At 48.8% G+C, this 26,038-nt stretch overlaps 2 protein-coding genes across 10 annotated transcripts in view; both read right to left on the reverse strand.

Annotated features, from left to right (window-relative positions):
• The window catches only part of LOC128420151 (zinc finger protein 665-like), a 90,308-nt gene that overhangs the window by 21,395 nt on the left and 42,875 nt on the right, over positions 1–26,038 (reverse strand). The window contains exons 1-2 of one of the 5 annotated variants that reach the window (XM_053401655.1): positions 8,954–9,157; positions 6,768–6,850 (exon numbers count right to left, since the gene is read on the reverse strand). The exons of 2 other annotated variants lie outside the window; for them this stretch is intronic. Coding sequence is in view for 1 of the 3 variants with exons in the window: in XM_053401657.1 (XP_053257632.1) it covers positions 7,675–7,836 (162 nt within the window). In the remaining 2 variants the exon portion in view is untranslated. Of the gene's footprint in view, positions 1–6,767; positions 6,851–7,674; positions 7,856–8,953; positions 9,158–26,038 lie in introns of those variants that run through there. 2 more of the 5 variants (XM_053401656.1, XM_053401657.1) reach the window with 2 other exon arrangements.
• LOC128420164 (zinc finger protein OZF-like) overlaps positions 12,297–26,038 on the reverse strand; it is a 44,615-nt gene continuing 30,873 nt past the window's right edge. For 4 of the 5 annotated variants that reach the window (XM_053401688.1, XM_053401686.1, XM_053401684.1 and 1 more), the window contains one exon: positions 12,297–15,307. In XM_053401688.1, the coding sequence (XP_053257663.1) occupies positions 14,151–15,307 (1,157 nt within the window). In that variant the 3' untranslated portion in view covers positions 12,297–14,150. The remainder of the gene's footprint in view (positions 15,308–26,038) is intronic. The other variant, XM_053401685.1, reaches the window with a different exon arrangement.

Raw genomic sequence — 26,038 nt, forward strand, 5'->3', positions numbered from 1 at the left:
GAGAGCGGAGGAGAGGAATCCGAGGGGAGCGTAGGGGAGTATGACAGTGACCCGAGGGATTCCATGAGCTTCTCCAGCGAATCAGAAGATTCCCAGAAGGGGGCGCCTATGGTAAGGTCAAGGGGGGTCCCAGGGGGGACGCACCAGAAGCAAGGGGACTCCCAAGGGAGCAGCGGAGGATCAGGACCAGCTCCCCCACAAGAGCGCAGTGGGGGGGAAGAGTCACATGAGTCAGGACCAGCCTCTCCTCCAGCGGGGAGAGGAGATGAGTCAGGGCTGACCACGCCCCCATCGGAAAGTGGAGAAACGGAGGGGAGGTCAGGTCCAGCTAGCCTCCCCGAAGGAGGGAGCAGTGACACAAGTGTAACGGTCAGAAGGAAAGTGGGAGGCTGCGCGCGCGCGCCAAGTTCAAATGTGCAGGAGCGCGGGACAGCAGAAAACCCGGATTGGAAGCCAGGTCCTAAAGCCCGAAGGAGGGAGGGAGAAGAGTCAGGGGACTCAGCGTCAGAAGAGTCTAGGAAGGGTGAGACCCCGACTAGCAGGCGGACCCAGAGGAGGAAGGAACAGAGGAAGAGGTGGAGTAAGGCTAGAATCTTAAACTGGTGTCGGGGGGAGGAGATTCAGACGGAGCTTCGGCAGTCTAAGGTTAGAGACGTAGCGTTGCACGCTGCGCGTGTGGAAGTGAAACTGAACTTCAATAAAGACTTTTATACTAAAGAACGAAGCAACGTTGGTCTTCTGTAAGCTGGGACCTCGGGCAGCGCTGACAGTAAGCTCCGTCCCATAAAGTATTCAACCCTCACAGCGTGAGTTGGCGCAGCGAGGGGCAAAACTTGGTGTTTTGCAAGCTCACGAAGACAGGCAAAGATGACCACAGAGGAGAAGGTGGTACAACTGCAGGATGCCGTCTCAACGCTCTACGCAGAATTAGCAGCATCAAAGAAAAGGGAAGAAGAAACAGCAGCGCTCTACCGGGATCTGCAAGCCAGGTGGGAGCATTGGGACAAGGAGGGGCGGCCAGGAGCCAAGCCGGAGGGAGTTGGCCTCGGGAAACGGGGGGGGCCAGCATAGTAGCCCACTTCGATGGGAACCTGCAGCAGTATCCTAACTTCAGAGCAGACATAGTTTTCGCGCTCAATTTGCTTCGGAAAGACTTTAGAGATGAGGAGGAGAAAGTGGGATTCATAATAACTCATCTGCATGGGGAAGCTAAATCATGGCTGCGGACCTTATTGCGTGAGAATGATCCCGCCCTCAAAGATTCAAGCGCTTTTATTGAAGGTATGGACGCTTGTTTTAAATCAACGGTAGATGTGGATGTGGCCAGAAGGGAAATGCATGGACTGAGGCAGGGGAAAGCAACGGTGCGACAATATCACTCCCGCTTTTTTGCGTTAGTAAATGTGCTGGGCTGGCAGAAGGACTCCGCTGCCGTCAGGGATCTGTTCTGGGAGGGGCTGAATGGGGCCGTGAAAGATGAGCTGGCAAGGGGAGAGAGACCCAAAAGCACTACAGAAGTAGTCCAAAGAGCGCTCGCAATAGGAGTGCGCCTAGAAGAACACCCTTGGAGCAGGGAGGAGGGACGTAGGGCAAACGCACCAGCCAGAACAACTCCCTTCCTACCCAGAGAGACAGAGCGCGCGCACTCCAGACCCCCGCTGGGGAGGGGAGAAGAGCCAATGGAGATAGGTGGTGCCAGGGCTCAGACAGCAAGCAGAGCCCAAACACCAGGAGCAGTCAAGGCGAAGGCTCCTAGAGGGAGCAGGAAGTGTTACATCTGCGACAGTGCACTGCACATGGCCAAAGTGTGTCCCCAGAGGATCCAGAAGTACACTGCAGCCTCAGCAACTGTAAAAGGAACAATTCAGCAAGGGGAACAGCTGCAGGGAAACGAAGGAGCCTGGTTGGAAACAGAAGCACTGGGGCTCAACCAGGCGAGTCAGTGAAGCAGTCCCCAGAGATTTTGCAGCCCACAGACCCCCTCCCACCCAAACCAGTGGTGCAACTCACCGCATCGCTCCAGCTGCCCGATGGGCTCACCCTGGAGGTCCCTATTACCATTGACTCTGGTAGCAATGCAGACTTTGTGGGAGTGGACTTCGTCAAGCAGCATCGCATAGCACTCCTGCCAGCCACGATGCCCCTGAAAGTCGTCACGGTCGATGGCAGGAAGATACTGGGAGGAGAGGTGGTGCAGCAAACACCGCCTATGGTGATGGAAATTGGAAATCACCGCGAAGTCATCAGCTTCAACGTCACCCACCTGTCGGACACGCCCATAGTGTTGGGCATGAGTTGGCTGGATAGGCACAGCCCGGCATTAGCATGGTACCAGCGGCAATTAACCTTCTGTTCTTCCTACTGCGCAGAACACTGTGTCCGGACACGCCAGGAAGAAGAGGGACAGGGGGATGAACCGCAGCTACACCTGGGCATGGTGCAGGCGGTACCCAACAAGTACAAGGCCTTTTTGGAGGTTTTCTGCGAGAAGGAAGCGGACAAGCTGCCTCCCCACCGGCCCTACGACTGCAAGATTGACCTCCTGCCGGGGGCGACGCTGCCGACTGGAAGACTGTACTCCATGTCTGAAGACCAAATGCAAGAACTCAGGGAGTTCATAGATCACAATTTGAAGCGGGGATTCATCCAGGAATCCAAAGCAGTAGGGGGCAGTCCCGTGTTTTTTGTGAAGAAGAACACGCCCGAACGGAGGCTCATAGTGGATTATCGGATCATCAATTCCAGGACAAAGCCCACGGCATTCCCCATGCCCAAGATTGACGACCTGCTCGCGACGGTGAGGAAGGGACGGATCTTCACCAAGTTGGATCTACGAGGGGCGTACAACCTTATACGCATGCGGGAGGGCGATGAGTGGAAGACAGCCATGTTTACGCCTTTAGGCACCTATGAATACCGAGTCATGCCGTTTGGTCTGCAAAATGGCTCCCATTGTTTCCAAGCCTTCATGCACCACGTGTTAGCGGGACTCCTCTACAAGAAGTGCGTCTGCTTCTTAGATGACATCCTGATCTTCTCGGAATCGCAGGAGACTCACGAGGAGGACGTCAAAGAGGTCCTGCAGAGACTACGGGAGCACAGACTTTACGCCAAGCTGGAGAAGTGCCAGTTCGACATGACGGAGGTGGATTTCCTGGGCTACAAGCTGTCCGACAAGGGACTCGCCATGGACAGCGCCAAGGTCCACTCGGTGTTGGACTGGAAGAGCCCGCGCAATCGGAAGGAGGTCCAGAAGTTCGTCGGTTTCGCCAACTTTTATCGCAAGTTCATCAAGGGGTTCGCGAAGGAGACGGCGGCCATCATGGACACCCTCAGCTCCAAGAAGAAGAAGTTCACCTGGACGGACCAGGCGGAGCAGTCCTTTCGGAGGCTCAAGCGTCTCTTCACGTCCGAAGAACAGCTGCTACACGTAAACCCCAGCAAACCGATAAGGGTTGAAACGGACGCCTCAGACAGAGCGGTGGGGGCGGTCCTGTTGCAGCAAGATCCGCAAGGGGACTGGAGACCGTGCACATTCTACTCCAGGAAGCTCAGCAAGTCGGAGCAGAACTACACCATCTGGGACAGGGAGTTGCTGGCCATTCATGCAGCCTTCAAAGCGTGGCGGCACTTCCTCGTCGGAGCCAGGCACACAGTGCAGGTCCGCACGGACCATAAGAACCTGGAGTACTGGCGCACGGCGAGGTTCCTGAACCAGAGACACATCCGCTGGGCGGAGTTCTTTGCGGATTTCGATTTCCGGATAGAATACATCCCGGGAGACAACAACGTCATGGCGGATGCGCTATCCAGGAAGCCGCAGTATCTCGAGGAAGCGGCACCGGCAGCGGCCAAACACATTTTCGCACCAACAGCGTGGGCGTGCGCTTCAGCCGCCGTGGACCTGGACGCAGTGCGTCGCGCGCTGCAGGCGGATTTGTTTGCACAATCCAAGATGGAGGAGGTGCGAAACGGCACAGCGAAGGACGACGAGTTCCAGATACGCGACGGACTACTCCTCCGCAAAGGGGCTCTCTATGTACCGGGAGACGATCTCCGCGCGAAAGTCCTGCAGCAGCTACACGACGCGCCCAGCGCTGGGCACTTCGGCAAGGACAAGACGGCGGAATTAGTCACCAGGGAGTTTTGGTGGCCCAAGGTGAGGGGAGAAGTCGCGGATTACGTCTCCAGGTGTGACACCTGCCAAAGGCCCAAACCAGTACACAGGAAGCCGGCGGGTCTGCTGGAACCGCTGCAGACGCAGCTCGAACCGTGGGAGAAAGTGGCCCTGGACTTTGTTACAGATCTGCCCAGCTCGCGAGGCAAAACAGTGGTACTCGTGGTCGTAGACCTGTTCACCAAGATGGCGCACTTCATTCCGTGCGCGAAGGTGGCCACAGCGGAACAGACCGCCAAGCTGTTCATAGACCACGTGTTCAAAGCTCACGGCTTGCCGCGGTCCATCCTGTCCGACCGGGGCCGCCAATTCATCTCGAGCTTCTGGCAGAAGCTGCTGGGCATCCTGAACGTCAAGATCAACTTAGCGTCGGCACGACACCCGCAGACCAACGGACAAGCGGAGAGGGTCAACGCCATCATGCAGCAGTACCTGCGATGCTACGCTAATCAACAGCCCTCGACCTGGGTGGACTACCTACCGCTGGCCGAGTTTGCCTACAACAACAAGAAGCACGGGTCTACAGGGGTGACACCGTTCTTCGCCAACAATGGGCGGCATCCCAGAACCTTCCCGGGGTTAGAGACCAAGGGGAAGGGGGAGCCACGGGGGGCAGAGCACTTAGCAGCAGAGTTACAGGAGGTCCACGAACAACTCCGAAGGCACTTGGAACTCACGAAACACGCATACAAGATGCAGGCAGACAGGCACAGGAGGGTCGGGGAAGACATCCAGGTGGGGGACTGGGTCTGGTTAGCAGCCCAGGCAGTGCCGGCCAGAACGCTAGCTAAGAAGAAGCTCGGGCACAAGCAGCTGGGACCTTACCAGGTCACGGCACAAATCAATCCAGTGGCCTTCCGGTTGACACTCCCGGAGGGTTCCAGAATGCACCCAGTCTTTCATAGGTCAGTGCTCACACCCTACAAGGCACCTCACAGGTTTCAGGCACCAGGGGACACACCAGCCCCACGTAGCACATCGCCAACAGGGGAGGGATCACAGAGGGCGACGCCACTCAACGAGGTCACGGAGATTTTGGACTCGAGATGGGGGGAAGAGGGAGTTGAATATCTCCTCGCCAGGGAAGGTACCCCGGCCAGCGCCAACGAGTGGGTACCGTGCTATGCTGTGGAGGAGCACTACCTCAAAGACGAGTTCCATTCGATCTTCCCACACAGACCCATGCCGGCGGAGTATTTCGACGACTGGCTTTTCACACCCATACTGTCAGCCAGCACGTTCCAGGGTTTCTCATCAGCGGAGGAGCCGACGCCGGAAACAAGCTCCCCGGAGGGGTCACTCTCGGGGTTTGTCACAGACCGCTCCTATTGGTGGGACACTCAACCAGAGGTGGGGTGGAGCAGGGAACTGCTGAGGGGGCCCCTACACACAGCCTCACCCGAGGGTCCAGGAGGAGGGGAGGACATGGACGTGTTGGGGGAGGATCCTGGATTCGAGCACGACAGCAGAGAAATGGAAGCAGAGGAAATCGACATCGACGAGCCCATTGCGGGCGGGCCTGATCCCGCTGGACGGTTGCACACCAGGGGGAGAGAACGGCATCCCACACTCACACCCCCAGCACGGGAGCACCCGAAACCCACACCCGAAGAGGGGGAGGGGGAAGGGGGGGGCTTCGAGGGGGGATGGATGTCAGAGGCTCAGGAGCAGAAGCACAGGGGAGAGAGCAAATAGAGAGTGGAGGAGAGGAATCCGAGGGGAGCGTAGGGGAGTATGACAGTGACCCGAGGGATTCCATGAGCTTCTCCAGCGAATCAGAAGATTCCCAGAAGGGGGCGCCTATGGTAAGGGCAAGGGGGGTCCCAGGGGGGACGCACCAGAAGCAAGGGGCCAGCGGGGACTCCCAAGGGAGCAGCGGAGGATCAGGACCAGCTCCCCCACCAGAGCGCAGTGGGGGGGAAGAGTCACATGAGTCAGGACCAGCCTCTCCTCCAGCGGGGAGAGGAAATGAGTCAGGGCTGACCACGCCCCCATCGGAAAGTGGGGAAACGGAGGGGAGGTCAGGTCCAGCTAGCCTCCCCGAAGGAGGGAGCAGTGACACAAGTGTAACGGTCAGAAGGAAAGTGGGAGGCTGCGCGCGCGCGCCAAGTTCAAATGTGCAGGAGCGCGGGACAGCAGAAAACCCGGATTGGGAGCCAGGTCCTAAAGCCCGAAGGAGGGAGGGAGAAGAGTCAGGGGACTCAGCGTCAGAAGAGTCTAGGAAGGGTGAGACCCCGACTAGCAGGCGGACCCAGAGGAGGAAGGAACAGAGGAAGAGGTGGAGTAAGGCTAGAGTCTTAAACTGGTGTCAGGGGGGAGGAGATTCAGACGGAGCTTCGGCGGTCTAAGGTTAGAGACGTAGCGTTGCACGCTGCGCGTGTGGAAGTGAAACTGAACTTCAATAAAGACTTTTATACTAAAGAACGAAGCAGCGTTGGTCTTCTGTGAGCTGGGACCTCGGGCAGCGCTGACAACTGCTTAGAAGCCTATTTGAGCCTTCAACCCTCCTTCCTTGGCGGTTCTTCCCACCATTCCTCTGTGTCCACCAGTCCATGACATCCTCTCTCCCCACATGGCCCCTTCCTCCTACCTGCTCTGGGTCCACAGGGGCAGCTTCCCCTCCGCCACCAATGAAAGATGGACAAGCAGGTCTTGCTGGCCTCGTTCCGTCTCCTGCGAGAGAAGAAGGTAAGTAGAAGCCAAGAGCGCATGCTTCACTCCGAAGGAAAACTACAGGTGCGCCTTCAAACAAGTAGGAGTTGCCACCTAAATGTGGACGTTTGCACCCATTTGACATACTAGTTGTGCAAAAATACATCTCCCTTTCTCTGGGCTCTTGGTCCCCTGTGAATTCTCCAATAAGATGAAAAGAATTCACAGATTAGTTTCAAAATCCACAGCTTGTGAGCAGACGGAGAAAGAACTCCTTCCTCCTTACCCAGAGGCCTCCCTCTGGAGTCCAAGGGAGTCTTTTCTATCTCAGAGGAATCCGGACCTATTTCTGCTAACAGATCCTTCCCCTGAAAGAGCAACAAGGATTCAGGGGGCCCGCTAGGGGCGCCTTGGAAGATGGCGGATAATGACATCTATCCGGCCCGCAAGAGGCAATTTGAGGCTGATTATGGGGAGTAAATCAGTCTCCTTCGTCTCTCCAGGGAATGGAAAGACGCAGTTTTCACCCGCGGTTGCCATAAATCACCCCCGAGTTCGGAAGAAGGAGGGGGTGCAAGGCAATCTCAAAGAATTGAGATGTGATACAGAAGGACAGACATCTGTTGCAGGGAGTTTGGTCTTAGGGAGGGCGAGCCGAATATTTGTTATCTGGATGGAATTGTGAACTGGAAGGGGCAGCCCTCCTGGAAAAGACACTTTAGGCCTATCCAATATCATTCCTTGGATGCTTTCCAAAAAAGGACAGGCCATTAGGAAATGATTTGGGAATACTCTCCCTCCTCTTTGGAGCCCCTTGGGAGTATCCAGAGGAAAGTCTCTCTCACCTGCCGCTCTGCCTGTTTCCTCTCCTCTGCCTGACTCAGGAGGAAACCTTCGGCCAGGGCCACTGCCTGGGAACTGGTCTCCGATCCGCATTCCCTCACCCAGCTCTCCATCTCCTCCGGAAGGGCAGCCAGGAATTGCTCCAAGATCACCAGGTCCAGCATCTCAGCTTTTGTGTGCCTTTCTGGCTTCAGTCATTGACAGCATAGGTGGTAGAATTGGCTGCAAACGTCTCGGGGTTGTTTAGCCTCCTGGTAGCAGAACTGACTGAGCTGCTGGCTCTGCACAGCTGAGCAAAGGGTGTCCTCCTCATCCAGGATCTTCTGCATGGAGTTTTCCCAGAATCCCCCACTGCTCCCATGTTGGGTTGCAAGGCCTCTTCCTGCTTCAGGGCCAGCTGAGTCTTGCTCATCCATCTCTATTCTCTTGACACCTCCAGGAGATCGGAAGGAGTCCCTAGGTCTTCTGCCAAGTTCTGCCTGTCCTAATGAGAGGTGCCAGAGAATCCTGTAAAGCAAATGCATTCTTCTACTACAAGATTGATACACAGTCAGGAGAAGAGAAATGTTCCCTGGGCCAGCATGGATGAGTCTGAATCACAGCCCAGACTCGGAGTTCAAGCACTATATTCCCATATTCTTAAGGCAGACTTCTGTCTTTGTTCTGAGGGCAACTCTCTCCCCCTTCAGAAGCATGGCTGCCTCCCACTGGGGGGCCTGGAGCCATCGCTAGCCCTCTGCTCCTCCCTGAATGGGCCTCATCCTCTTCTCAAGCCATCTCTTCCTCCTGTGGCAGGGAGTTCCATGGGTCTAACTGCACTGCGAGATGGAAGGACTTTCTTTAGCACAGAGGCCAAGTTTTTATTTCTGCCTCCAGATGTTTCCATCTGGCTGCCACCTGGGCTAAGGAACGTGGCTGATTCCTCAATCCCATCAGGGTTCCTTTGCAGGCCCTTTTCTTCCTGACTCAGTGACCCCTCCCCAAAGGAGCAAGACAAGAGTTGCAGACCTCCTGCTACTTGCAGCCTCCCTGGCTTTGCAGAGAGGAAGGGGGGCAGAACCTCTTAGCCCTGGCTAGGGGATCCCCTTGCAGGAGCTGAGCAGAATCCCCACGGAGCCCCATCATGACTCCCTGGCCCTCATGGCTGTTCTTCTGAGCCCTTGCAAAGCGGAGCTCGCCCTGCTCCCTTCTCTCTCTCAGGAGCCAGGGCCCCAGAGGGGTCTTCTTGGGGGGACCCTCCCCTGCAGCCCTGGGACCCCCCATCTCCCCAAGGCCACTCACCGGATCCCAGAAGGCACCCCCAGGCAGCACTTGTGGAGCAGAGAGACAAAAGCCCTGATGGGGACGGAGCTTTTGCTTTGGGGAGCCTCCTCCCTTTATTCCTCTCTAGGAAGCCAGCTTGGTGCCACTTAACCCTTTTGCTGGTCCCTCTCTGCCTGCGGAGGAGCCCCGGGCGTGGCGCTGGCGCAGCGCTGCTCCATCGGGGGACTTTGGGGGCCTGGCGAGCTTCTCCCTCCGCGGGGAACAGATTTCTGTACATCTCAAGAGCAAGAAGAATGTATTCCTTCCCACCTTTTGCTTGAGAAGTAAAACTCTGCAAGTGTTTGGCTCCAGGGTCCCTTGAGAGAGAGTTGGTTCCGACTCTCTGAGCAAAGAGGAAGGAAAAGGGGGTCCTGCATGACCCCCTTTTCTAGGGGTGGAGGAGAGGGATTGGGCTCCAGGTCAAGAGAGCACCTTGTATCCTGGCACTGAAAAGACACCCTCCCGACACACACACACTTTGTGGCATCTCCTTTTGGCAAAGGGTCAAAACATAGTTCCAACTTGAAAACCACCTCCAGGACCAGGCACCCTCAATAAGCTTTGGACTACAACTCCCAACCGGGCCTGCCAGCAGAAGGCAGGGGGGATGGAAACAGCCGTCCAAAAGGTCCAGCCAGCTCCAGAGGCGACCCAAGGCTGCTCTCCAACGGGCGCTGCTCCAGGCATCTGAGTTGCCCAGTTCAAGGGAGCTGGTGGGACTAAGAACCGGGCTTCCTGAATTGCAGGGGTCGGACTAGATGAGCCTGGAGTGCCTCCTTCCAGGATTCCTCATCTGGCTGCCAATGCCACAGCTGGAATGTGTCCCAAAACTGCCCCCCCTTTCACAAGGAGCTCTCCCCCCCCCCGTGTCTTAAACTACCCTTTGACTAGCAACCATCTCCAATCTCCTTGCTGGACAATCCCAACCAAAGATGCATTAGATGCTCTGAAATCTACTCAGGAGTCCTGTAGTGACTTCATGCTCTTTACTGCAGCTTGTAAAACAGTGATTTAATTGCACCCCAAACCTCAGGCTTTTATATACACTATTTACACAATCAGTCACGTCTGACTGGCTGATTCTGCTTCCCTCCTGGAGCCTGATTGGTCTTTTCCTGCAAGCCAATCAGTTGTTGCATTCTAGGATCCTACTTGCCTTTTGTTCTAGGATTAAAGCTTAGTACATAAGCCCCCCTCCCCTCTACGTTCCCGTTGCGCCCAGGTTAGCATTCGTAGTCGTTATGGTCTTGGGTGTCTCTCGGTAGTGGTTCCTGGTTCTGGCTCGTTCCAGGGCTGCCGGTTGTGACGGGGTTGTTGGGTTGGACGCCGCTGGTCCACTCGGTTGTGGTTCTGGTTCCTGTGGCTGCTCGGCCTCGGTCACTTCTGGACTTCCTAGTTCTGCCTCCCTTACCCGCTCCTCCTGCTCTATGGGCCTCACCCTTCTGCTATCCCCTTGGGATTCCTTTGTCCAGCCCTCCTTGCAGTTTCCCCCCAGGAATCATCTGGAAGTTCAATAGTCCCAAGAAGGCTTGGAGTTCTGCCTTACCCTTAGGTGCAGGGGCGTCGCAAATAGTCCTCACCTTGTCCCCAATCAGGTGGACTCTTAGACCCCACCAGGGTAGCGAGGACATGGCTGACCATTGGCACCGGGTATGCATGAGCCGTAAGGGCCTTGTTACATTTGTAGTCTGCGCAGATGTGGACTGAGCCATTGGGCTTGACGGGTGTGATGATTGGGGTTTCTCAGGGGGCATTAGGCACGGGCTAGAGCACTCCTTGCTCCACAAGCCAGTCTAATTCCTCGTCAATGTGGGGTTTTGAGGGTGAACGGGACCTGGTGGGCCTTGAACCTGATGGGTCGTATGGTGGGGTCTAGTTGTAGGCCAACGGGGAGGGGGGGCAGTAGATCATCCCAATGCCCCATTGAAAACCTCCGGAAACTCTTTGCACATGGCGTCCACGTCCATGTGGGAGCTGGTGCGGTTCACCCCGGTGATGGCTAACGCCAGTGGCCCAAACCATACCAACCCCAGTAAGCTAACGTAGCACCCCTTGACCACGATCAAGTCCAACCGCCACTTCCACCCTCAATATTGGACATTGAAGGTTCCCACCCCCATCGTGGGGACCTTGCATTTGTGGAAGTCTCCCGGAGGGTGAATGGGGCTGGCCTAACTTGGAGCCACCACTGGGACACAATTTCCTTAATGTCCATGCCAAAATTGAGCCTGTATCAAGCTCCAGGCGGCACGGGGCTGCCTCTATCCGTGCCTCAATGTAAATTTTGTCCGCATTAGAATGAGGCAACTGGTATACCTGACAGTCTGTAATCTTCGTCGAGTTGCCTTGGTGTGTCAGACCACGGGGCCTGGGACCCTTGGGTCGGCCATCTGGTTCGAGGTATCGGGCAGGGCAGTCACGGCACAACCGGGCGATGTGTCCCACTTTTCTGCATTGTCGGCATTCTGCGTTGCGGAAATGGCAAGTCCTCTGCTCGTGGCTCTCCCTGCAAGTTGCGCAGTTCCCGTCTTCCGGACGAGGCTGTCGTGGTGGGCGTGCAGCTTATGTGCGCTGCTGCACTCAGTGCACATCCTCCTGGTCGGATTCTGAGTCGTCGGTGAGGTCCTCATGGTGGATCCTTGGTTGGGACGACATGTTTGACTGGAATCCTTGCGCTGACCTCTCGGCAGCTTCAGTTGCTAAAGCCTCCTCTAGGGCAGCCTGGAACGTCAGGTCCTTCTTGGCGTAGAGGCACCACTGCAGCTTCTCGTCCCTCAGGCCGCCCACGAAGCAGTCATGGAGCATGTTCTCCAGCTCTGTGACGTTGCAGAGCCGGGCAGCCTGGCGGAGGGAGGTCACATTCCTGGTTATGGTTTCTCCGGAGACCTGCCGCTTTGCCTAGAAGGCATTTCGACACGCTACCCCCGAGGGTTGTTGCGAGAAGTGCCCCTTCAGCCGTTCTATTATCGTGTCATAGGGAACGGTCGCAATATTTGTGGGAGCGAGGAGGGCTCGGGCGATCTTAAACGTTTCTTCTCCACAGATGCTGAAGAAGGTTGCCCTCTTCTTGGCTGTGTCTCATGACGTCCTTTGCCTCCAGGAGGAACTGGAAGCGGTTGGCGTATCCTTCCCAGTCTCCTGAGGCTGGGCTGAACGGCATGAACCGGTGGTCTGTCACCATTCTGGGTCCTTGGGTCCTGGAGCCGTAGCCTGGATGCACGGTGCGATGCTGTGTTGCCTGTGGCGGCTGTGTGCGGTGCACGGCAGACAGCTCAGCAGGATCCCACCTTCATCGCCAGTGAAATATATTCGGAGTCCTGTAGTGATTTCATGCTCTTTATTGCAGTTTGTAAAACAGTGATTTAATTGCACCCCAAACCTCAGGCTTTTATATACATTATTTACACAATGAGTCCCGTCTGATTGGCTGCTTCTGTTGGGATACTGCCAGGGAGACAGAGGCATCAGGCCTCCACGTCATCTCCGGACGATCTCTGGTCTCCCGTTGGATCCTCATCAGTCAATTAGCGACACGACCCTCAGACGCATTCCAAGACTCATGCACGCCTTTCTCGCAGAGTTTCCACAACAGAAGATTCACCCAGGAGAGCATATTTACAGCTTTATTCAACGTTGGTCAGAACAAAGGAAAAACATGACTGCTTGCATCCATGTCAAGGAAAACAGCCAGAACAAAAGCTATATACAAAACGGAAACGCCCAGTGAGCAGGAAGTTAGCAGGCATGTGACACACAACAGCCTGTTCCCTTTTTAAAGGAGGAACAGAAATATCCTAACAGATTCTGCTTCCCTCCTGGAGCCTGATTGGTCTTTTCCTGCAAGCCAAGCAGTTGTTGCATTCTAGGATCCTACTTGCCTATTGTTCTAGGATCCAAGCTTAGTACATAACAATCTCCTTCCTCCGTGTCCCCAATTCTTAAATGGGCTTTATTTCAAAACAGGGTGGGGGGTAGAGAGGGCTTAGTCTTCCAAACAACCCTTTATCCATTAGATAGTAGACAAGCTTCCCAGTGGAAGGAGAGGAAAGCAGACCTCTGAGCCCAGCCTGGCCCCCCACCAAATTCTGCCCGCATGCCTTGAGGCCCCAAGATGAACGGAGGAAGGCCTGGGGGGCAGCTGCTGGCTGGGACTTTGATTTGGGCAGAGTGGGGGCACAAGGAGAGGGAGACAGGAAGACTGGCCAGGGGGTTTCACTGGGGGGGATTTATTCACATTGGTTTTCTACCCAAAAACCACCACCCCCAGCTGTGAGGAGGGTGGCGCCTCCTCCATGAATTCCTCTTCCACTCCCAGCCACTCCGCTCAAACCTTTGCTAAAATCCTGCTCTCCTCCCTCCTCTCCGTCTCAGAGGCTGGGCTTTCTGTCTCATCTCTAGGACCGCCAAAGCGCCCGCAGTTGCCTCTTATCTTCCACCCAAACCGTGCACATCAATCCTAAGCATCTCCTGTTCTGATTTTCATTTTTTATCTTCTTTTCCAGCTTTTCAGCCTTCTCTTCCCTTCCTTTCATGGAGACATTTAGTGCTTCTGTTTTCTTTGTCACTGCTTTAGTGGTCAAATTTGTCTCCATTTCATTATTTTCATCAATTCGGGCTAATAGGGTCTCCAAATTTAACACAGGCCTGCTGTTAACTGTTTTTGAACTGCCATATTCAAAATCTCCCTCTCCCTATTTTCCAGCAGCACCTTATCAGTTTGTCAAGGCCACAGAATAACTCTTTCCCAAGAGATCCTGTTTCCTGCATTTTTCCAGCCCTCCCTCTTCCTTCCAGCCTGATCCCCAACACACATAAGATGTTTAACATAAAATCCAATTTCTTAAATTAAGATTCGAATTAAACAAACAAACCAAATAATTACTTTAAGAGAGGAACCATAAAACAGAAAAAAGAAATAATGTGTCCAAGAGGACATAGCAATTTAGGTGTCCAGATAAGAGTGGTTGTCTTGCAGGAATTCAATTCTCTTTAAGTGGCTCAGAGTAGAAGAAATATTTTCCTTCAAAGAGAAACAAACTTGTCCAAACCTGTCTTGATTTTAGCTTTTTCAGCCAGTCCTTTTAAGAGCTCCAATTCTATTTTATAAAAGAACTTTAAAAATGAGACCAGACTTTCATAAATCCCTCCGATCACACTCTTGGCACTGAAATAGTTTCTACCCTGTGTGAATTCTCTGATGGGAAATGAGATTGTTGCTTTGACTGAAGCTCTTTCCACATTCCAGGCACTGATATGGTTTCTCCCCTGTATGAATCCTTTGATGGGAAGTGAGTTGGGAGCTCTGACGGAAGCTCTTTCCACACTCCAAGCAGTGATAGGGTTTCTCCCCTGTATGAATCCTTTGATGGGAAGTGAGATGGGAACTCTGATTGAAGCTCTTTCCACATTCCACGCACTGATAGGGTTTTTCCCCTGTATGAATTCTACGATGGGAAGTGAGATCGTGGCTGTTACTGAAGCTCTTTCCACACTCCAAGCAGTGATAAGGTTTCTCCCCTGTATGAATTCTACGATGGGAAGTGAAACCGCGGTTTTGACTGAAGCTCTTTCCACACTCCAAGCAATGATATGGTTTCTCCCCTGTATGAATTCTACGATGGGAAGTGAGGCTTTCTTTCCAGGTGAAGCTCTTTCCACATTCCATGCACTGAAAGGGTTTCTCCCCTGTATGAATTCTTTGATGGGAGGTGAGAGAGGAGCTTTCAGTGAAGATCTTTCCACATTCCATGCACTGATAGGGTTTCTCCCCTGTATGAATCCTTTGATGGGAAGTGAGCTTGGCCCTCTGACTGAAGCTCTTTCCGCATTCCACACACTGAAAGGGTTTCTCCCCTTTGTGAATCCTTTGATGGGAAGTGAGATCTGAGCAATTTCTGAGTATCTTTCCACATTCCAGGCACTGATAGGGTTTCTCCCCTGTATGAATTCTTTGATGGGAAGTGAGATTGGTACTCCGAGTGAAGCTCTTTCCACATTCCACACACTGATAGGGTTTCTCCCCTGTATGAATTCTCTGGTGGGCAATGAGATAGCGTCTGTCAATGAAGCTCTTTCCACATTCCAAGCACTGATAGGGTTTCTCCCCTGTATGAATTCTACGATGGGAAGTGAGATCGTTGCTGTTACTGAAGCTCTTTCCACACTCCAAGCAGTGATAGTGTTTCTTCTCAAGCGGATTTCTTTGATGGGAAGCGGAATGGGAGCTCTGACTGAAGCTCTCTCCACAGTCTGAATCTTGATATGGCTCCTCCACTGTGTGGATTTCGTTGTAGTCTCCCTTGTTCTTCATTTCCAATTCATCCCCACCTGAAACCAAGAGGCAAACGGATTAGAGTCTCAGGAAGAAGTGCAGCCCCAAATTATGGAACAATGCTAATTAATGCTTGGAACAGGGGAAGAACTGAAGGGAGTTAGATGTTATAATGTTCCTTTTGTTCTGTAAAAATGTCTAGTTTCGTATAATAATAATAATAATAATAATAATAATTTATTATTTGTACCCTGCCCATCTGGCTGGGTTTCCCCAGCCACTCTGGGAGGCTTCCATAGAAACCAAAAAGACAGTAAAATATCACAGATTAAAAACTTCCCTGAACAGGGCTGCCTTAAGATGTCTTCTAAATGTCAGGTAGTTATTTATCGCTTTGACATCTGGTGGGAGGGCGTTCCACAGGGTGGGTGCCACTACCGAGAAGGCCCTCTGCCTGGTTCCCTGTAGCTTTGCTTCTCGCAATGAGGGAACTGCCAGAACGCCCTCTGCGCTGGACCTCAGCGTCCGGGCAGAACGATGGGGGTGGAGATGCTCCTTCAGGTATACTGGGCCGAGGCCGTTTAGGGCTTTAAAGGTCAACACCAGCACTTTGAATTGTGCTCGGAAACGTACTGGGAGCCAATGTAGGTCTTTCAAGACCGGTGTTATGTGGTCTCGGCGGCTGCCCCCAGTCACCAGTCTAGCTGCCACATTCTGGATTAGTTGTAGTTTCCGAGTCACCTTCAAAGGTAGCCCCATGTAGAGCGCATTGCAGTAGTCCAAGCAGGAGATAACTAGAGCATGCACCACTCTGGCGAGACAGTCCGCGGGCAGGTAGGGTCTCAGCCTGCGTACCAGGTGGAGTTGGTAGACAGCTGCCCTGGATACAGAATTGACCTGTGCCTCCATGGACATCTGTGGGTCCAAAATGACCCCCAGGCTGCGCACCTGGTCCTTCAGGGGCACAGTTACCCCATTCAGGACCAGGGAATCCTCCACACCAGCCCGCCCCCTGTCCCCCAAAAACAATACTTCTGTCTTGTCAGGATTCAACCTCAATCCATTAGCCGCCATCCATCCTCCAACCGCCTCCAGGCACTCACACAGGACCTTCACCGCCTTCACTGATTCTGATTTGAAAGAGAGGTAGAGCTGGGTATCATCTGCATACTGATGGACACCCAGTCCAAACCCCGATGATCTCTCCCAGCGGCTTCATATAGATGTTAAAAAGCATGGGGGAGAGGACGGAACCCTGAGGCAGCCCACAAGTGAGGGCCCTGGGGTCTGAACACTCATCCCCCCCACCACTTTCTGAACACGGCCCAGGAGAAAGGAGCGAAACCACTGTATGACAGTGCCCCCAGCTCCCAGCCCCTCTAGACGGTCCAGAAGGATGTTATGGTCGATTGTATCAAAGGCCACTGAGAGATCCAGCAGAACTAGGAAACAACTCTCACCTTTGTCCCTAGCCCGCCGGAGATCATCAACCAGTGTGACCAAGGCAGTTTCAGTCTGATGAGGCCTAAATCCTGATTGGAAGGGATCCAAATGGTCCACTTCTTCTAGGTGTGCCTGGAGTTGTTCAGCAACCACTCGCTCAATCACCTTGCTCAAGAATGGAAGATTTGAGACTGGGCAATAGTTGGCCATCGTGGCCGCATCTAAAGATGGTTTTTTAAGAAGCGGTTTAATAACCACCTCTTTCAGCGGATCTGGGAAGGCTCCCTCACAGAGGGAAGCATTCACCACCTCACGGACCCTATCGCCCAGCCCTTCCAGGCTAGCTTTTATAAGCCAGGATGGGCAAGGATCAAGGAGACAGGTGGTTGGTTTCACGCGTCCAAGCAGCCTGTCCACATCCTCGGGGGTAACGGATTGAAATTGATTCCATGCAACTTGACCAGACAGAGCTCTAGCACTCTCCCGCCCCAGCCCTGCTCCCACGGTGGTGTCTAGCTCCTTCCGAATATGAGTGATTTTATCTGCAAAAAACTTTGCAAAATCGTTGCAGGAGATCTTGGGGTCTTTACAAGGCCCCGGTGGTAAAGGTGGTTCCGTTAAATTGCAAACCACCTGAAAGAGTCTCCTGCTACTATTTTCTGCAGATGCAATAGAAGCAGTGAAGAAAGTCTTCTTCGCCGTCGCTATCGCCACTTGGTAGGCTCGACGTTGAGCTCTAACCTGCAGTCCTCACTCAGCCGATGGTCCGAGGCCTCACCGCAGCAGGAGTCCCTTTATAGCTGGGAGAGAGGGCCTGGGCCACGCCCCCTGGGCCAGTTGGAGAAGGCCCTGGAAGGGAGCAGGCCCTGCAGTCCTCCCCACAGCCGATGGTCTGAGGCCTCCCCGCAGCAGGAGTCCCTTTATAGCTGGGAGAGAGGGCCTGGGCCACGCCCCCTGGGCCAGTTGGAAAAGGCCCTGGAAGAGAGCAGGCCCTGCAGTCCTGCCCACAGCCGATGGTCCGAGGCCTCGCCGCAGCAGGAGTCCCTTTATAGCTGGGGGAGAGGGTCTGGGCCACGCCCCCTGGGCCAGTTGGAGAAGGCCCTGGAAGGGAGCAGGCCCTGCAGTCCTCACCCAGCCCTTTATTTATATCCCGCCCTCCCCAGCCGAAGCTGGGCTCAGGGCGGCTAACAACAATCAAGTTGAATATTATGTTTTCTCTCTCTAGTTTTTAAAAGTACAGCTTAACCTGGTAACGTCATTTTGTTCAAATTTAAATATGGATCTGTACTATCTTCATAAATAAAATGTGCTTTCATTATTATTTTAAAGGTGGCCAAAGCCAAAGATATACAGTGGTACCTCAGGTTACATACGCTTCAGGTTAGACTCTGCTAACCCAGAAATAATGCTTCAGTTTAAGAACTTTGCTCCAGGATAAGAATAGGTTTCCGGTTTCCGTCGCGAGCAGAAAGGGAGCGCGGAAAATCTCCGGAGGAGTTTTCCGAGTAATACAGGGGCTTGGGGTACCGCAAAGGCACTGCGCCCCCCAAAAATCTCAAGGGGGAGACCCTTGGGGGAGAGATACCCAACCGTGTGGAAGTGGTATGCTGCTTTTTCGGGGGTTTTTTAAAAAAAAGATCTTGAGGCGGCGAGACCAAAGCACAAAAGGGAAAGCAACGACCCTGTATTACGATGCCTCTGGCTCCCACTGAAGAATGGGACGAACCTCCAAAACTTTAAGAACGGAACCCTTAGTGTGAGTAGACTCATTTATTGTTACAAAATCTGAAAATACACTAAGAGAACGTCGGATGTCAGTCGATTTGATTCAGGAATTTAACTCGGTAGAGGATTAAAATGGCGCAGGCTACAAAGTCGCAAAGCGGAGGAAAGAAGTAACTCTTTGCCTGACTGAGTGAATACAAAGTAAACGTCTCGGACTTTAATGCAGGGAACTAAAGAACTTGAAACATCCCACTGCTTTGGAACATTGTTGACTACTTTTGGGGGGGAGCGGTCAAAACAAAGCAAGTAAGGAAACTTTATAGAGCCGTTTAAAATGGGGCTTTTCAGAGCTGTTTAAAAGGACAATTGGAAACACGGCTCAAAAGAAACTAAAGAAATACCTTTAAAAAAAAAAAGAACTTTTCCTAACTTTTGGGGACTTTGCCGATGTTTCTGAGACCTACTCAATGTATGTTTTGAACGGCTAGGACAGGAAATTTATGAATTTAAAACATCTGGAACTCTAATTTGAAGAACTTCAACCTGAAGAACTTTAGGACTCTTTGAATCTTAGAAGTTTCCTCAGAACTTTCTGCAAAGGCTGCAATTATGTCCTGCCGATAAATCTTTGGTCTTTTTCCTTCCCACTCTCTCTCTTTCTTCCCACGTTCCCTTTTGTTATTCATGATATTTTCACCCCTGCTTTAAATTAGAGAATTTTGCCCTCCTTCTTTTCTCATCCCTCTTTCTCATCTGATTCCCCCCCTTTTCTTTTTGCTTCTCATTATAATAACATAACTAACAATCTACCCTCCTTACCCTCAGTTTTGAGGCAAATTTAACCTGACTATATCAACCTGAACAGGAACAGTATTTAATCCAAGACGTCCTTCTATACTTTGAGATAAATAACCAACTAAACTCAATCTTGAGAAAAGCAAATGACATGTTGAACAATTCCAGGTTCTGAAAAGCCGGTCATTATTTGATGTAACCAGTGAGGTCTTCTTGAAATATTCACACCTCTTCTTGGATTATAAAAGTGAGCTAATAAAACTTAGAACCTGAGGCAATGAACTGGATTAGGCCGACAAGTGGCTGAAAACTACAGGAAAGTACAGAGATTGAACAACCTCGTCTGGACTACAAAAAGAGTTTACTATCTGTGACTTTTGCCTTTTACTCTGCTTTCTTTTCTTTTGTTGTTGAAATAACTATACTAACACACTAACATAACCTAAGTATATGATAACAAAGGTTATTGGTGAAGCTAGTGGGACTGCATAATTTGAATAAGCCAAGGGGAGATCTCTCTTTCCATGTGGGGGATAAAGGTTGGATGAAAATTAAAGAGGGTATAAAGTGATGTAAGGAAATGAAATAAGAACACATAGATAAAGCGTAGAAGAAAGATTGTGCGCCCCCTAGGGGAGAGAGTTAAAAGTAAAGCCAATTATTGAGAAATAAACCATAAAATGTCGGGGGGAAACGGGGGGAAAGTAGGAGGGACACCAGGAGAGAGAAAGGCATCCCGACAAGAGGAAATCAGAGATTTAGACATTTTATGGTTAAAGATTAAAGAGGAGTTTAAGCAAAGTGAATTACACATGGAAAGCAAATTAGGAGAAATACAGGAACAGATAGATAGGAAAATAGAAAGTGCCGTAGGAGAACTTTCCAGAAAGATACAAGACTTGACAGTCAAGTCAAAAATAATTGAAGAAACCAATAAAAGAACCCAAAAAGAATTGAGAGACCAAAAGAAAGAAACAGAAAAATTGAAGGAAGAAGTAAAAGATTTAAATAAAACGCAAGATCAATTATGGGACAATTTAGCCATGACAGAAATACGTCAAAAACAACTTAATTTAAAATTCAGAGGTGTCGTAGAAGAAGTAAATGAGAATATAAGAGAAAAAATGGTTAAAGAACTTGCAAAATGGCTAGAAATAAAAGAAGAACAAGTTGCATATACAATAGAGAGTGCTTTCAGAATAAGAGGGAAACCGCAACAAATTAAGTAAAAAAAAAATCCTGGTGATTGCTTAGTAATATTTAATTCTATTGAAATGAAGAACACAATTTTAAGAACAAGCTACAAAAGAAAGTTAATGATTGGAGGCCGTCCAATTATTATCTTTAAAGAAATTCCAATCAGGATTCTTCGCAAAAGGGAAGGATACAGACAATTAACAAGTGTCCTGAAGAGAAACACAATACAGTACAAATGGGAATTCCCAGAAGGGATTTCCTTTTTTTACAAGAATAAAAAGTTTAGATTGACAGACATACAAGAAGCAGGAAAGTTTTTGAGAGGATATGAAAAGGACCTGGGTAAAGAAGAAGAAAGACATGGAGGAGGAGAAACAGACATGGAGGAGAGGAGGGGGAGGGGGGAAGGAGGATGAGGAGGAGGGGAGGGGAGGCAGAGGAAGAAGCGGAAGACACGGGATCGGGGGAGGAAGAGGAGGGGGAAGAGATGGAGACTACTGGAAACAGAAGTACCAGAATTTAAATCAAAACTAGGATAAAGTGTAGTCAGTCATAAACTGAAATGACAAGAGTCATTTCCAACTTTCCAAGTTTTTGTCTTGGAATGTGAATGGCTTTAACGAAAAGTCCAAGAGAAATAAATTTGAGAAAATTATAAAGAAAAAAAACATTGATGTGATTTGTTGCCAAGAAACGCATGTTGCCAAAAAACACAAACATATTCTAATAAATAAAAAGTTGGGAACAGAATTCATTAATTCAGATTCTAAGAAAAAAAGAGGGGTAGTAATCTATGTGAAAGAGAAATTAGAACCTAAACTAATATGTAAGGATGAGGAAGGAAGAATTCTAGGAGTACAAATTAACTACCAGGGAGAAAAACTTAACGTGATAACGGTCTATGCACCAAACACAAATAAAAAGGAGTTTTTTAAAAAAACTGGAACAAGTTTTACTAGATTTAGAGAATAACAAGTTGGTTCTACTTGGAGATTTAAATGGAGTGCCGGCACCAGAATTAGATAGAAGCTCGAAAAAGAAGAATTTAAATCAAGGGAAACTTCCGAGATCGTTTAATGACCTTGAGGAAAACCTAGACTTAATAGACATATGGAGACACAAAAACCCTATGACAAAACAGTTCACTCACTTTTCGGAGCCACATCGGAGTAGGCTGGATCAGATATGGATATCAAGACCTCGCCCTGACCTAGCCACTGTGATCCATGCGACGGTCACCTCCAGACTGGATTATTGTAACTCGCTCTACGTGGGGCTGCCCTTGAGACTGACCCAGAAACTCCAGCGGGTGCAGAATGCCACGGCGAGACTCCTTACGGTGTCTTCGCTGCGAGACCACATTCATCCGGTGCTATATCAGCTGCACTGGCTCCCGGTGGAGTACAAGATCAGGTTTAAGGTGCTGGTTTTAACCTTTAAAGCCCTATACGGCCTAGGACCCTCGTACCTACGGGACCGCCTCTCCTGGTATGCCCCACAAAGAAACCTACGGTCTGCAAATAAAAACATCCTGAAGGTCCCAGGCCTCAGAGAGGTTAGGCTGGCCTCAACTAGAGCCAGGGCCTTCTCGGCTGCGGCTCCAATCTGGTGGAACGCTCTGTCAGAAGAGACTAGGGCCCTGCGGGACTTGACATCTTTCCGCAGGGCCTGCAAGACAGAGTTGTTCCACCAGGCCTTTGGTCAGGGCGCAGCCTGACTCCCTCCTCTGGCAACCTGCACAGAGCTTTGTTTAATGGTTGCCATTAACTTGATTTTAATTAATTTTTATAATGAAATATTTTTAGAATGTTGGTTTATTTGATTGTTTGATTATTTGATTGTTGTTAGCCGCCCAGAGCCCGGCTTCGGCTGGGGAGGGCGGGATATAAATAAAATTTATTATTATTATTATTATTAAGAGAATTAACAATAAGAGTGTTGAAATGTGAGATACAACCTAGAACATTATCTGATCACAGCCCTATAATGTTACATCTAAATGGGAAGATCCAGGGTATGTATAAATGGAGAATGAACGATTATTTATTTGAAAAAGAAGAAGTGATTGAAAAAGCTAAAACCACCTTAAAAAAATATTTTGACTTAAATATCAATAAGGAGACAAATATGGATATAGTTTGGGATGCCAGTAAGGCAGTGTTAAGAGGTTTTTTGATACAACAAAACAGTCAAAGAAAAAAGGTGAGAGAACAAAAAAAAGAAGAATTAATTAATCAATTAAGAGAATATGAAAAGATCTTGATACAAAAACCGAATGACGATGGAACAAGCAACTGCATAAGATGTTGCAAACACAATACTCAATATTAATAAACCAAGAGGTGGAATGGGGAATTAAATTAATGAAACAAAAATTTTTTGAATCGGCAAACAAAACTGGAAAGTTTCTGGCGTGGCAACTGAGAAAAAGAAGAAAACTAAGTGTCATTAACAAAATAAAAGTAGAAGAGCAAGTCTTGGAGGATCCTAGTGAAATAAAAAAGAGCTTCCTTAAATTTTATGAAAACCTATATAAAAGAGAAGAAGAAGATGTAATACAAATAGGAAAATATCTAGAAGAAAATAGAATTAACAACATATTGGAAGAGGAAAGAATTGCATTAAATAAACCCATAAAAGCAGAGGAAATTCAAGAGGCGATAAAGAGGATGAAATTGGGAAAAGCCCCAGGCCCAGATGGTTTATCGGCCAAGTACTATAAAGTCCTGGAAGAACTTATAACACCGGTGTTATGTGAAGTAATGAATGAGATTTTAGGAGGAGGAAGAATACCAGCGTCCTGGAAAGAGGCATACATCACGCTGATACCAAAACCGGATTCGGACAGACTTAATATTAAGAACTATAGACCGATTTCATTATTGAATAATGATTACAAGATTTTCGCAGACGTAATGGCGAGCCGACTTAAAAAGTGTTTAGTCAATCTCATCCATACTGATCAGGCTGGTTTTCTACCAAATAGGCAAATTAAAGACAACATAAGACACACAATAAACATTATTGAATACTTGGAATCCAAAAATGAAATTCCCGCAGTTTTAATGTTCATTGACGCCGAAAAGGCTTTTGACAATGTATCCTGGCGATTTCTTATAAAATGTTTGGAAATGACAGGGATCTCTGAGAAAGAGAAAGAGAGAAATGACAGGGATAGAGGGCACATTCCTGGAAGGAATTAAAGCAATTTACTCACAACAAAGCGCTAAATTAATTATCAATAACAATTTAACAGAATCCTTTGAAATTTCGAAAGGTACAAGACAGGGGTGCCCGCTGTCACCTCTTTTGTTTATTACGATGTTAGAGATAATCACAAATAAAATAAGGAAAACTCCAGAGATCCGCGGAATTAAAATTGGAGTGAAAGAATACAAATTGAAAGCATATGCCGATGATCTTATGTTGTCATTGGAGGACCCAAAAGAGAGTGTTGGTAAGGTGTTAGATCAGCTAGAAGAATTTGGAAAACTATCTGGCTTTAAATTAAATAGAACAAAAACTAAAATGATGACTAAAAATCTGAAAGAAGAGGTAAAAAACCAACTTGAAACTCAGACTGGAATTAAAGTAACAAAAAAAGTAAAATACCTTGGAATCTGGTTAACGATGAAGAATATAAATCTGATGGAAGATAACCATACAACCACATGGAACGAAATAAGGAAGGACCTAGATACTTGGAACAGAATAAAACTTTCTTGGTCGGGGAGAATGGCGGCTATTAAAATGAGTTTATTTCCGAAATTGCTATTCCTATTCCAAAATATACCAATAATCAGGGGAACCTCAATATTTAAAGACTGGCAGAAAATACTCTCTAAATTTATCTGGCAAGGAAAAAGACCAAGAATTAGATTCAAATTACTTACAGATCAAAGAGATAGGGGAGGATTTGCGGTTCCAAATTTAAAGTTATATTATGAAGCCTCGTGCCTTTGTTGGGTTAAAGATTGGATTATTATTAAAAATAAAGACCTGTTAGACCTAGAAGGATTTAACATAAGATTCGGTTGGCACGCTTACCTATGGCACAACAAGGGAAAGGTCCATAAAGGATTTTCTAACCACATTTTTAGAGGGTCACTGCTGGAAGTGTGGGATAGAAACAAAAAATTACTGGAACAAAATACCCCTTGGTGGTTATCACCAATTGATATTCTGACAATAAAAAAAAACAAATATCGAAGGAGAAAGATGGACCTACGAAGATTTGCTAGTAAAAACAGAGAACGGTTGGAGGATTAGGCCATATGAAGAAATAAAAAACAAATTGACAGGTTGGATCCAATTTCACCAAATCAACTCTATATGGACTGAAGAGAAAAAGAATGGGATGAGTGAGAAAAAATCTAGATTCCAGATTGAAATATTAGAGAGTAAAACAAAACTCCTATCGAAAATGTATAGCCTGTTGCTTGAATGGGACACCAAGGATGAAGAAGTAAAGGAGGTAATGGTGAGATGGGCAATGGACCTTGGACATAACATAGAGTTTGATAAATGGGAGGCATTATGGAAAAAAGGAATGAGATTCTCGGCATGTACAACACTCAGGGAAAATATGTATAAAATGATGTACAGGTGGTATATTACGCCTGTAAAATTGGAAAAAATATACAAAACTGGTGATAAATTGTGTTGGAAATGTAAGATCAAGGAGGGTGATTTTTATCACATGTGGTGGCCGTGTGAGGTAATCAGAAAATTCTGGGAATCTATTTATAATGAATTAAAAAAAATCCTTAAATACACTTTCATAAAAAACCCCGAGGCCTTTCTGCTGGGGATAATTGGAGAGGAAATCAAAAAGGAAGATCAAACACCAGTATGCAACAGTGGCTGCCAGAACTTTAATAGCGCAGAATTGGAAGACATCAAAAATCCCAACTATAAACGAGTGGCAAACCAAACTATTTGACTATTTAGAATTGGCAAAAATGACACAGAAAATAAGAAACCAAAAAAGCATAAAGTTTAATAACGAATGGAATAAATTTATGGTATACATGGAAACAGAGGTAAAAAATTTAAAAATCACAGCAGGTGAGACATAACGTTTGTGGCGCAAAGAATTTTGTGAGGAAAAGAAACTGTAGAAAGAGAAATTTTTAATACATTCCGAAACCGAGATGAAGGGAAGTCAATTTGGTGCCGTGTGAGTTAATGTAAGGTAATTTGTTGATGTTTTATGTCAGGTGATGTTTTTCTTTTTTTCTTTTTTCTCTTTCTTATTATTATTTCTAAGTTTGTCTTATGTATTTTTTCTTTGTGTATTTATGTTTTATATGTTGTCTTTGTTTTATAATGAATTAAATTCAATAATAATAAAAAAAAGAATTCATGCCCCGGCGGCGCAGCAGCAGCAGCAGGAGACCCCATTAGCTAAAGTGGTGCTTCTGGTTAAAAAAAGTTTCATGTTAAGAACGGACCTCCGGAACGAATTAAGTACTTAACCCGAGGTACCACTGTATTCAATATGCTAAGTTGTTCAATATACAGTAATAAATCTAAACAAATTTTAAGAGTTTGAGAAATATTTGGGAACATTGACTCTGGACTGACTTGGTCATAGTCAGCTGCCTTGTGGTAGGGGAATGAACTTCTGTGTG

This window comes from Podarcis raffonei, chromosome 8 (assembly GCF_027172205.1).
Source record: "Podarcis raffonei isolate rPodRaf1 chromosome 8, rPodRaf1.pri, whole genome shotgun sequence".
NCBI lineage: Eukaryota > Metazoa > Chordata > Lepidosauria > Squamata > Lacertidae > Podarcis > Podarcis raffonei.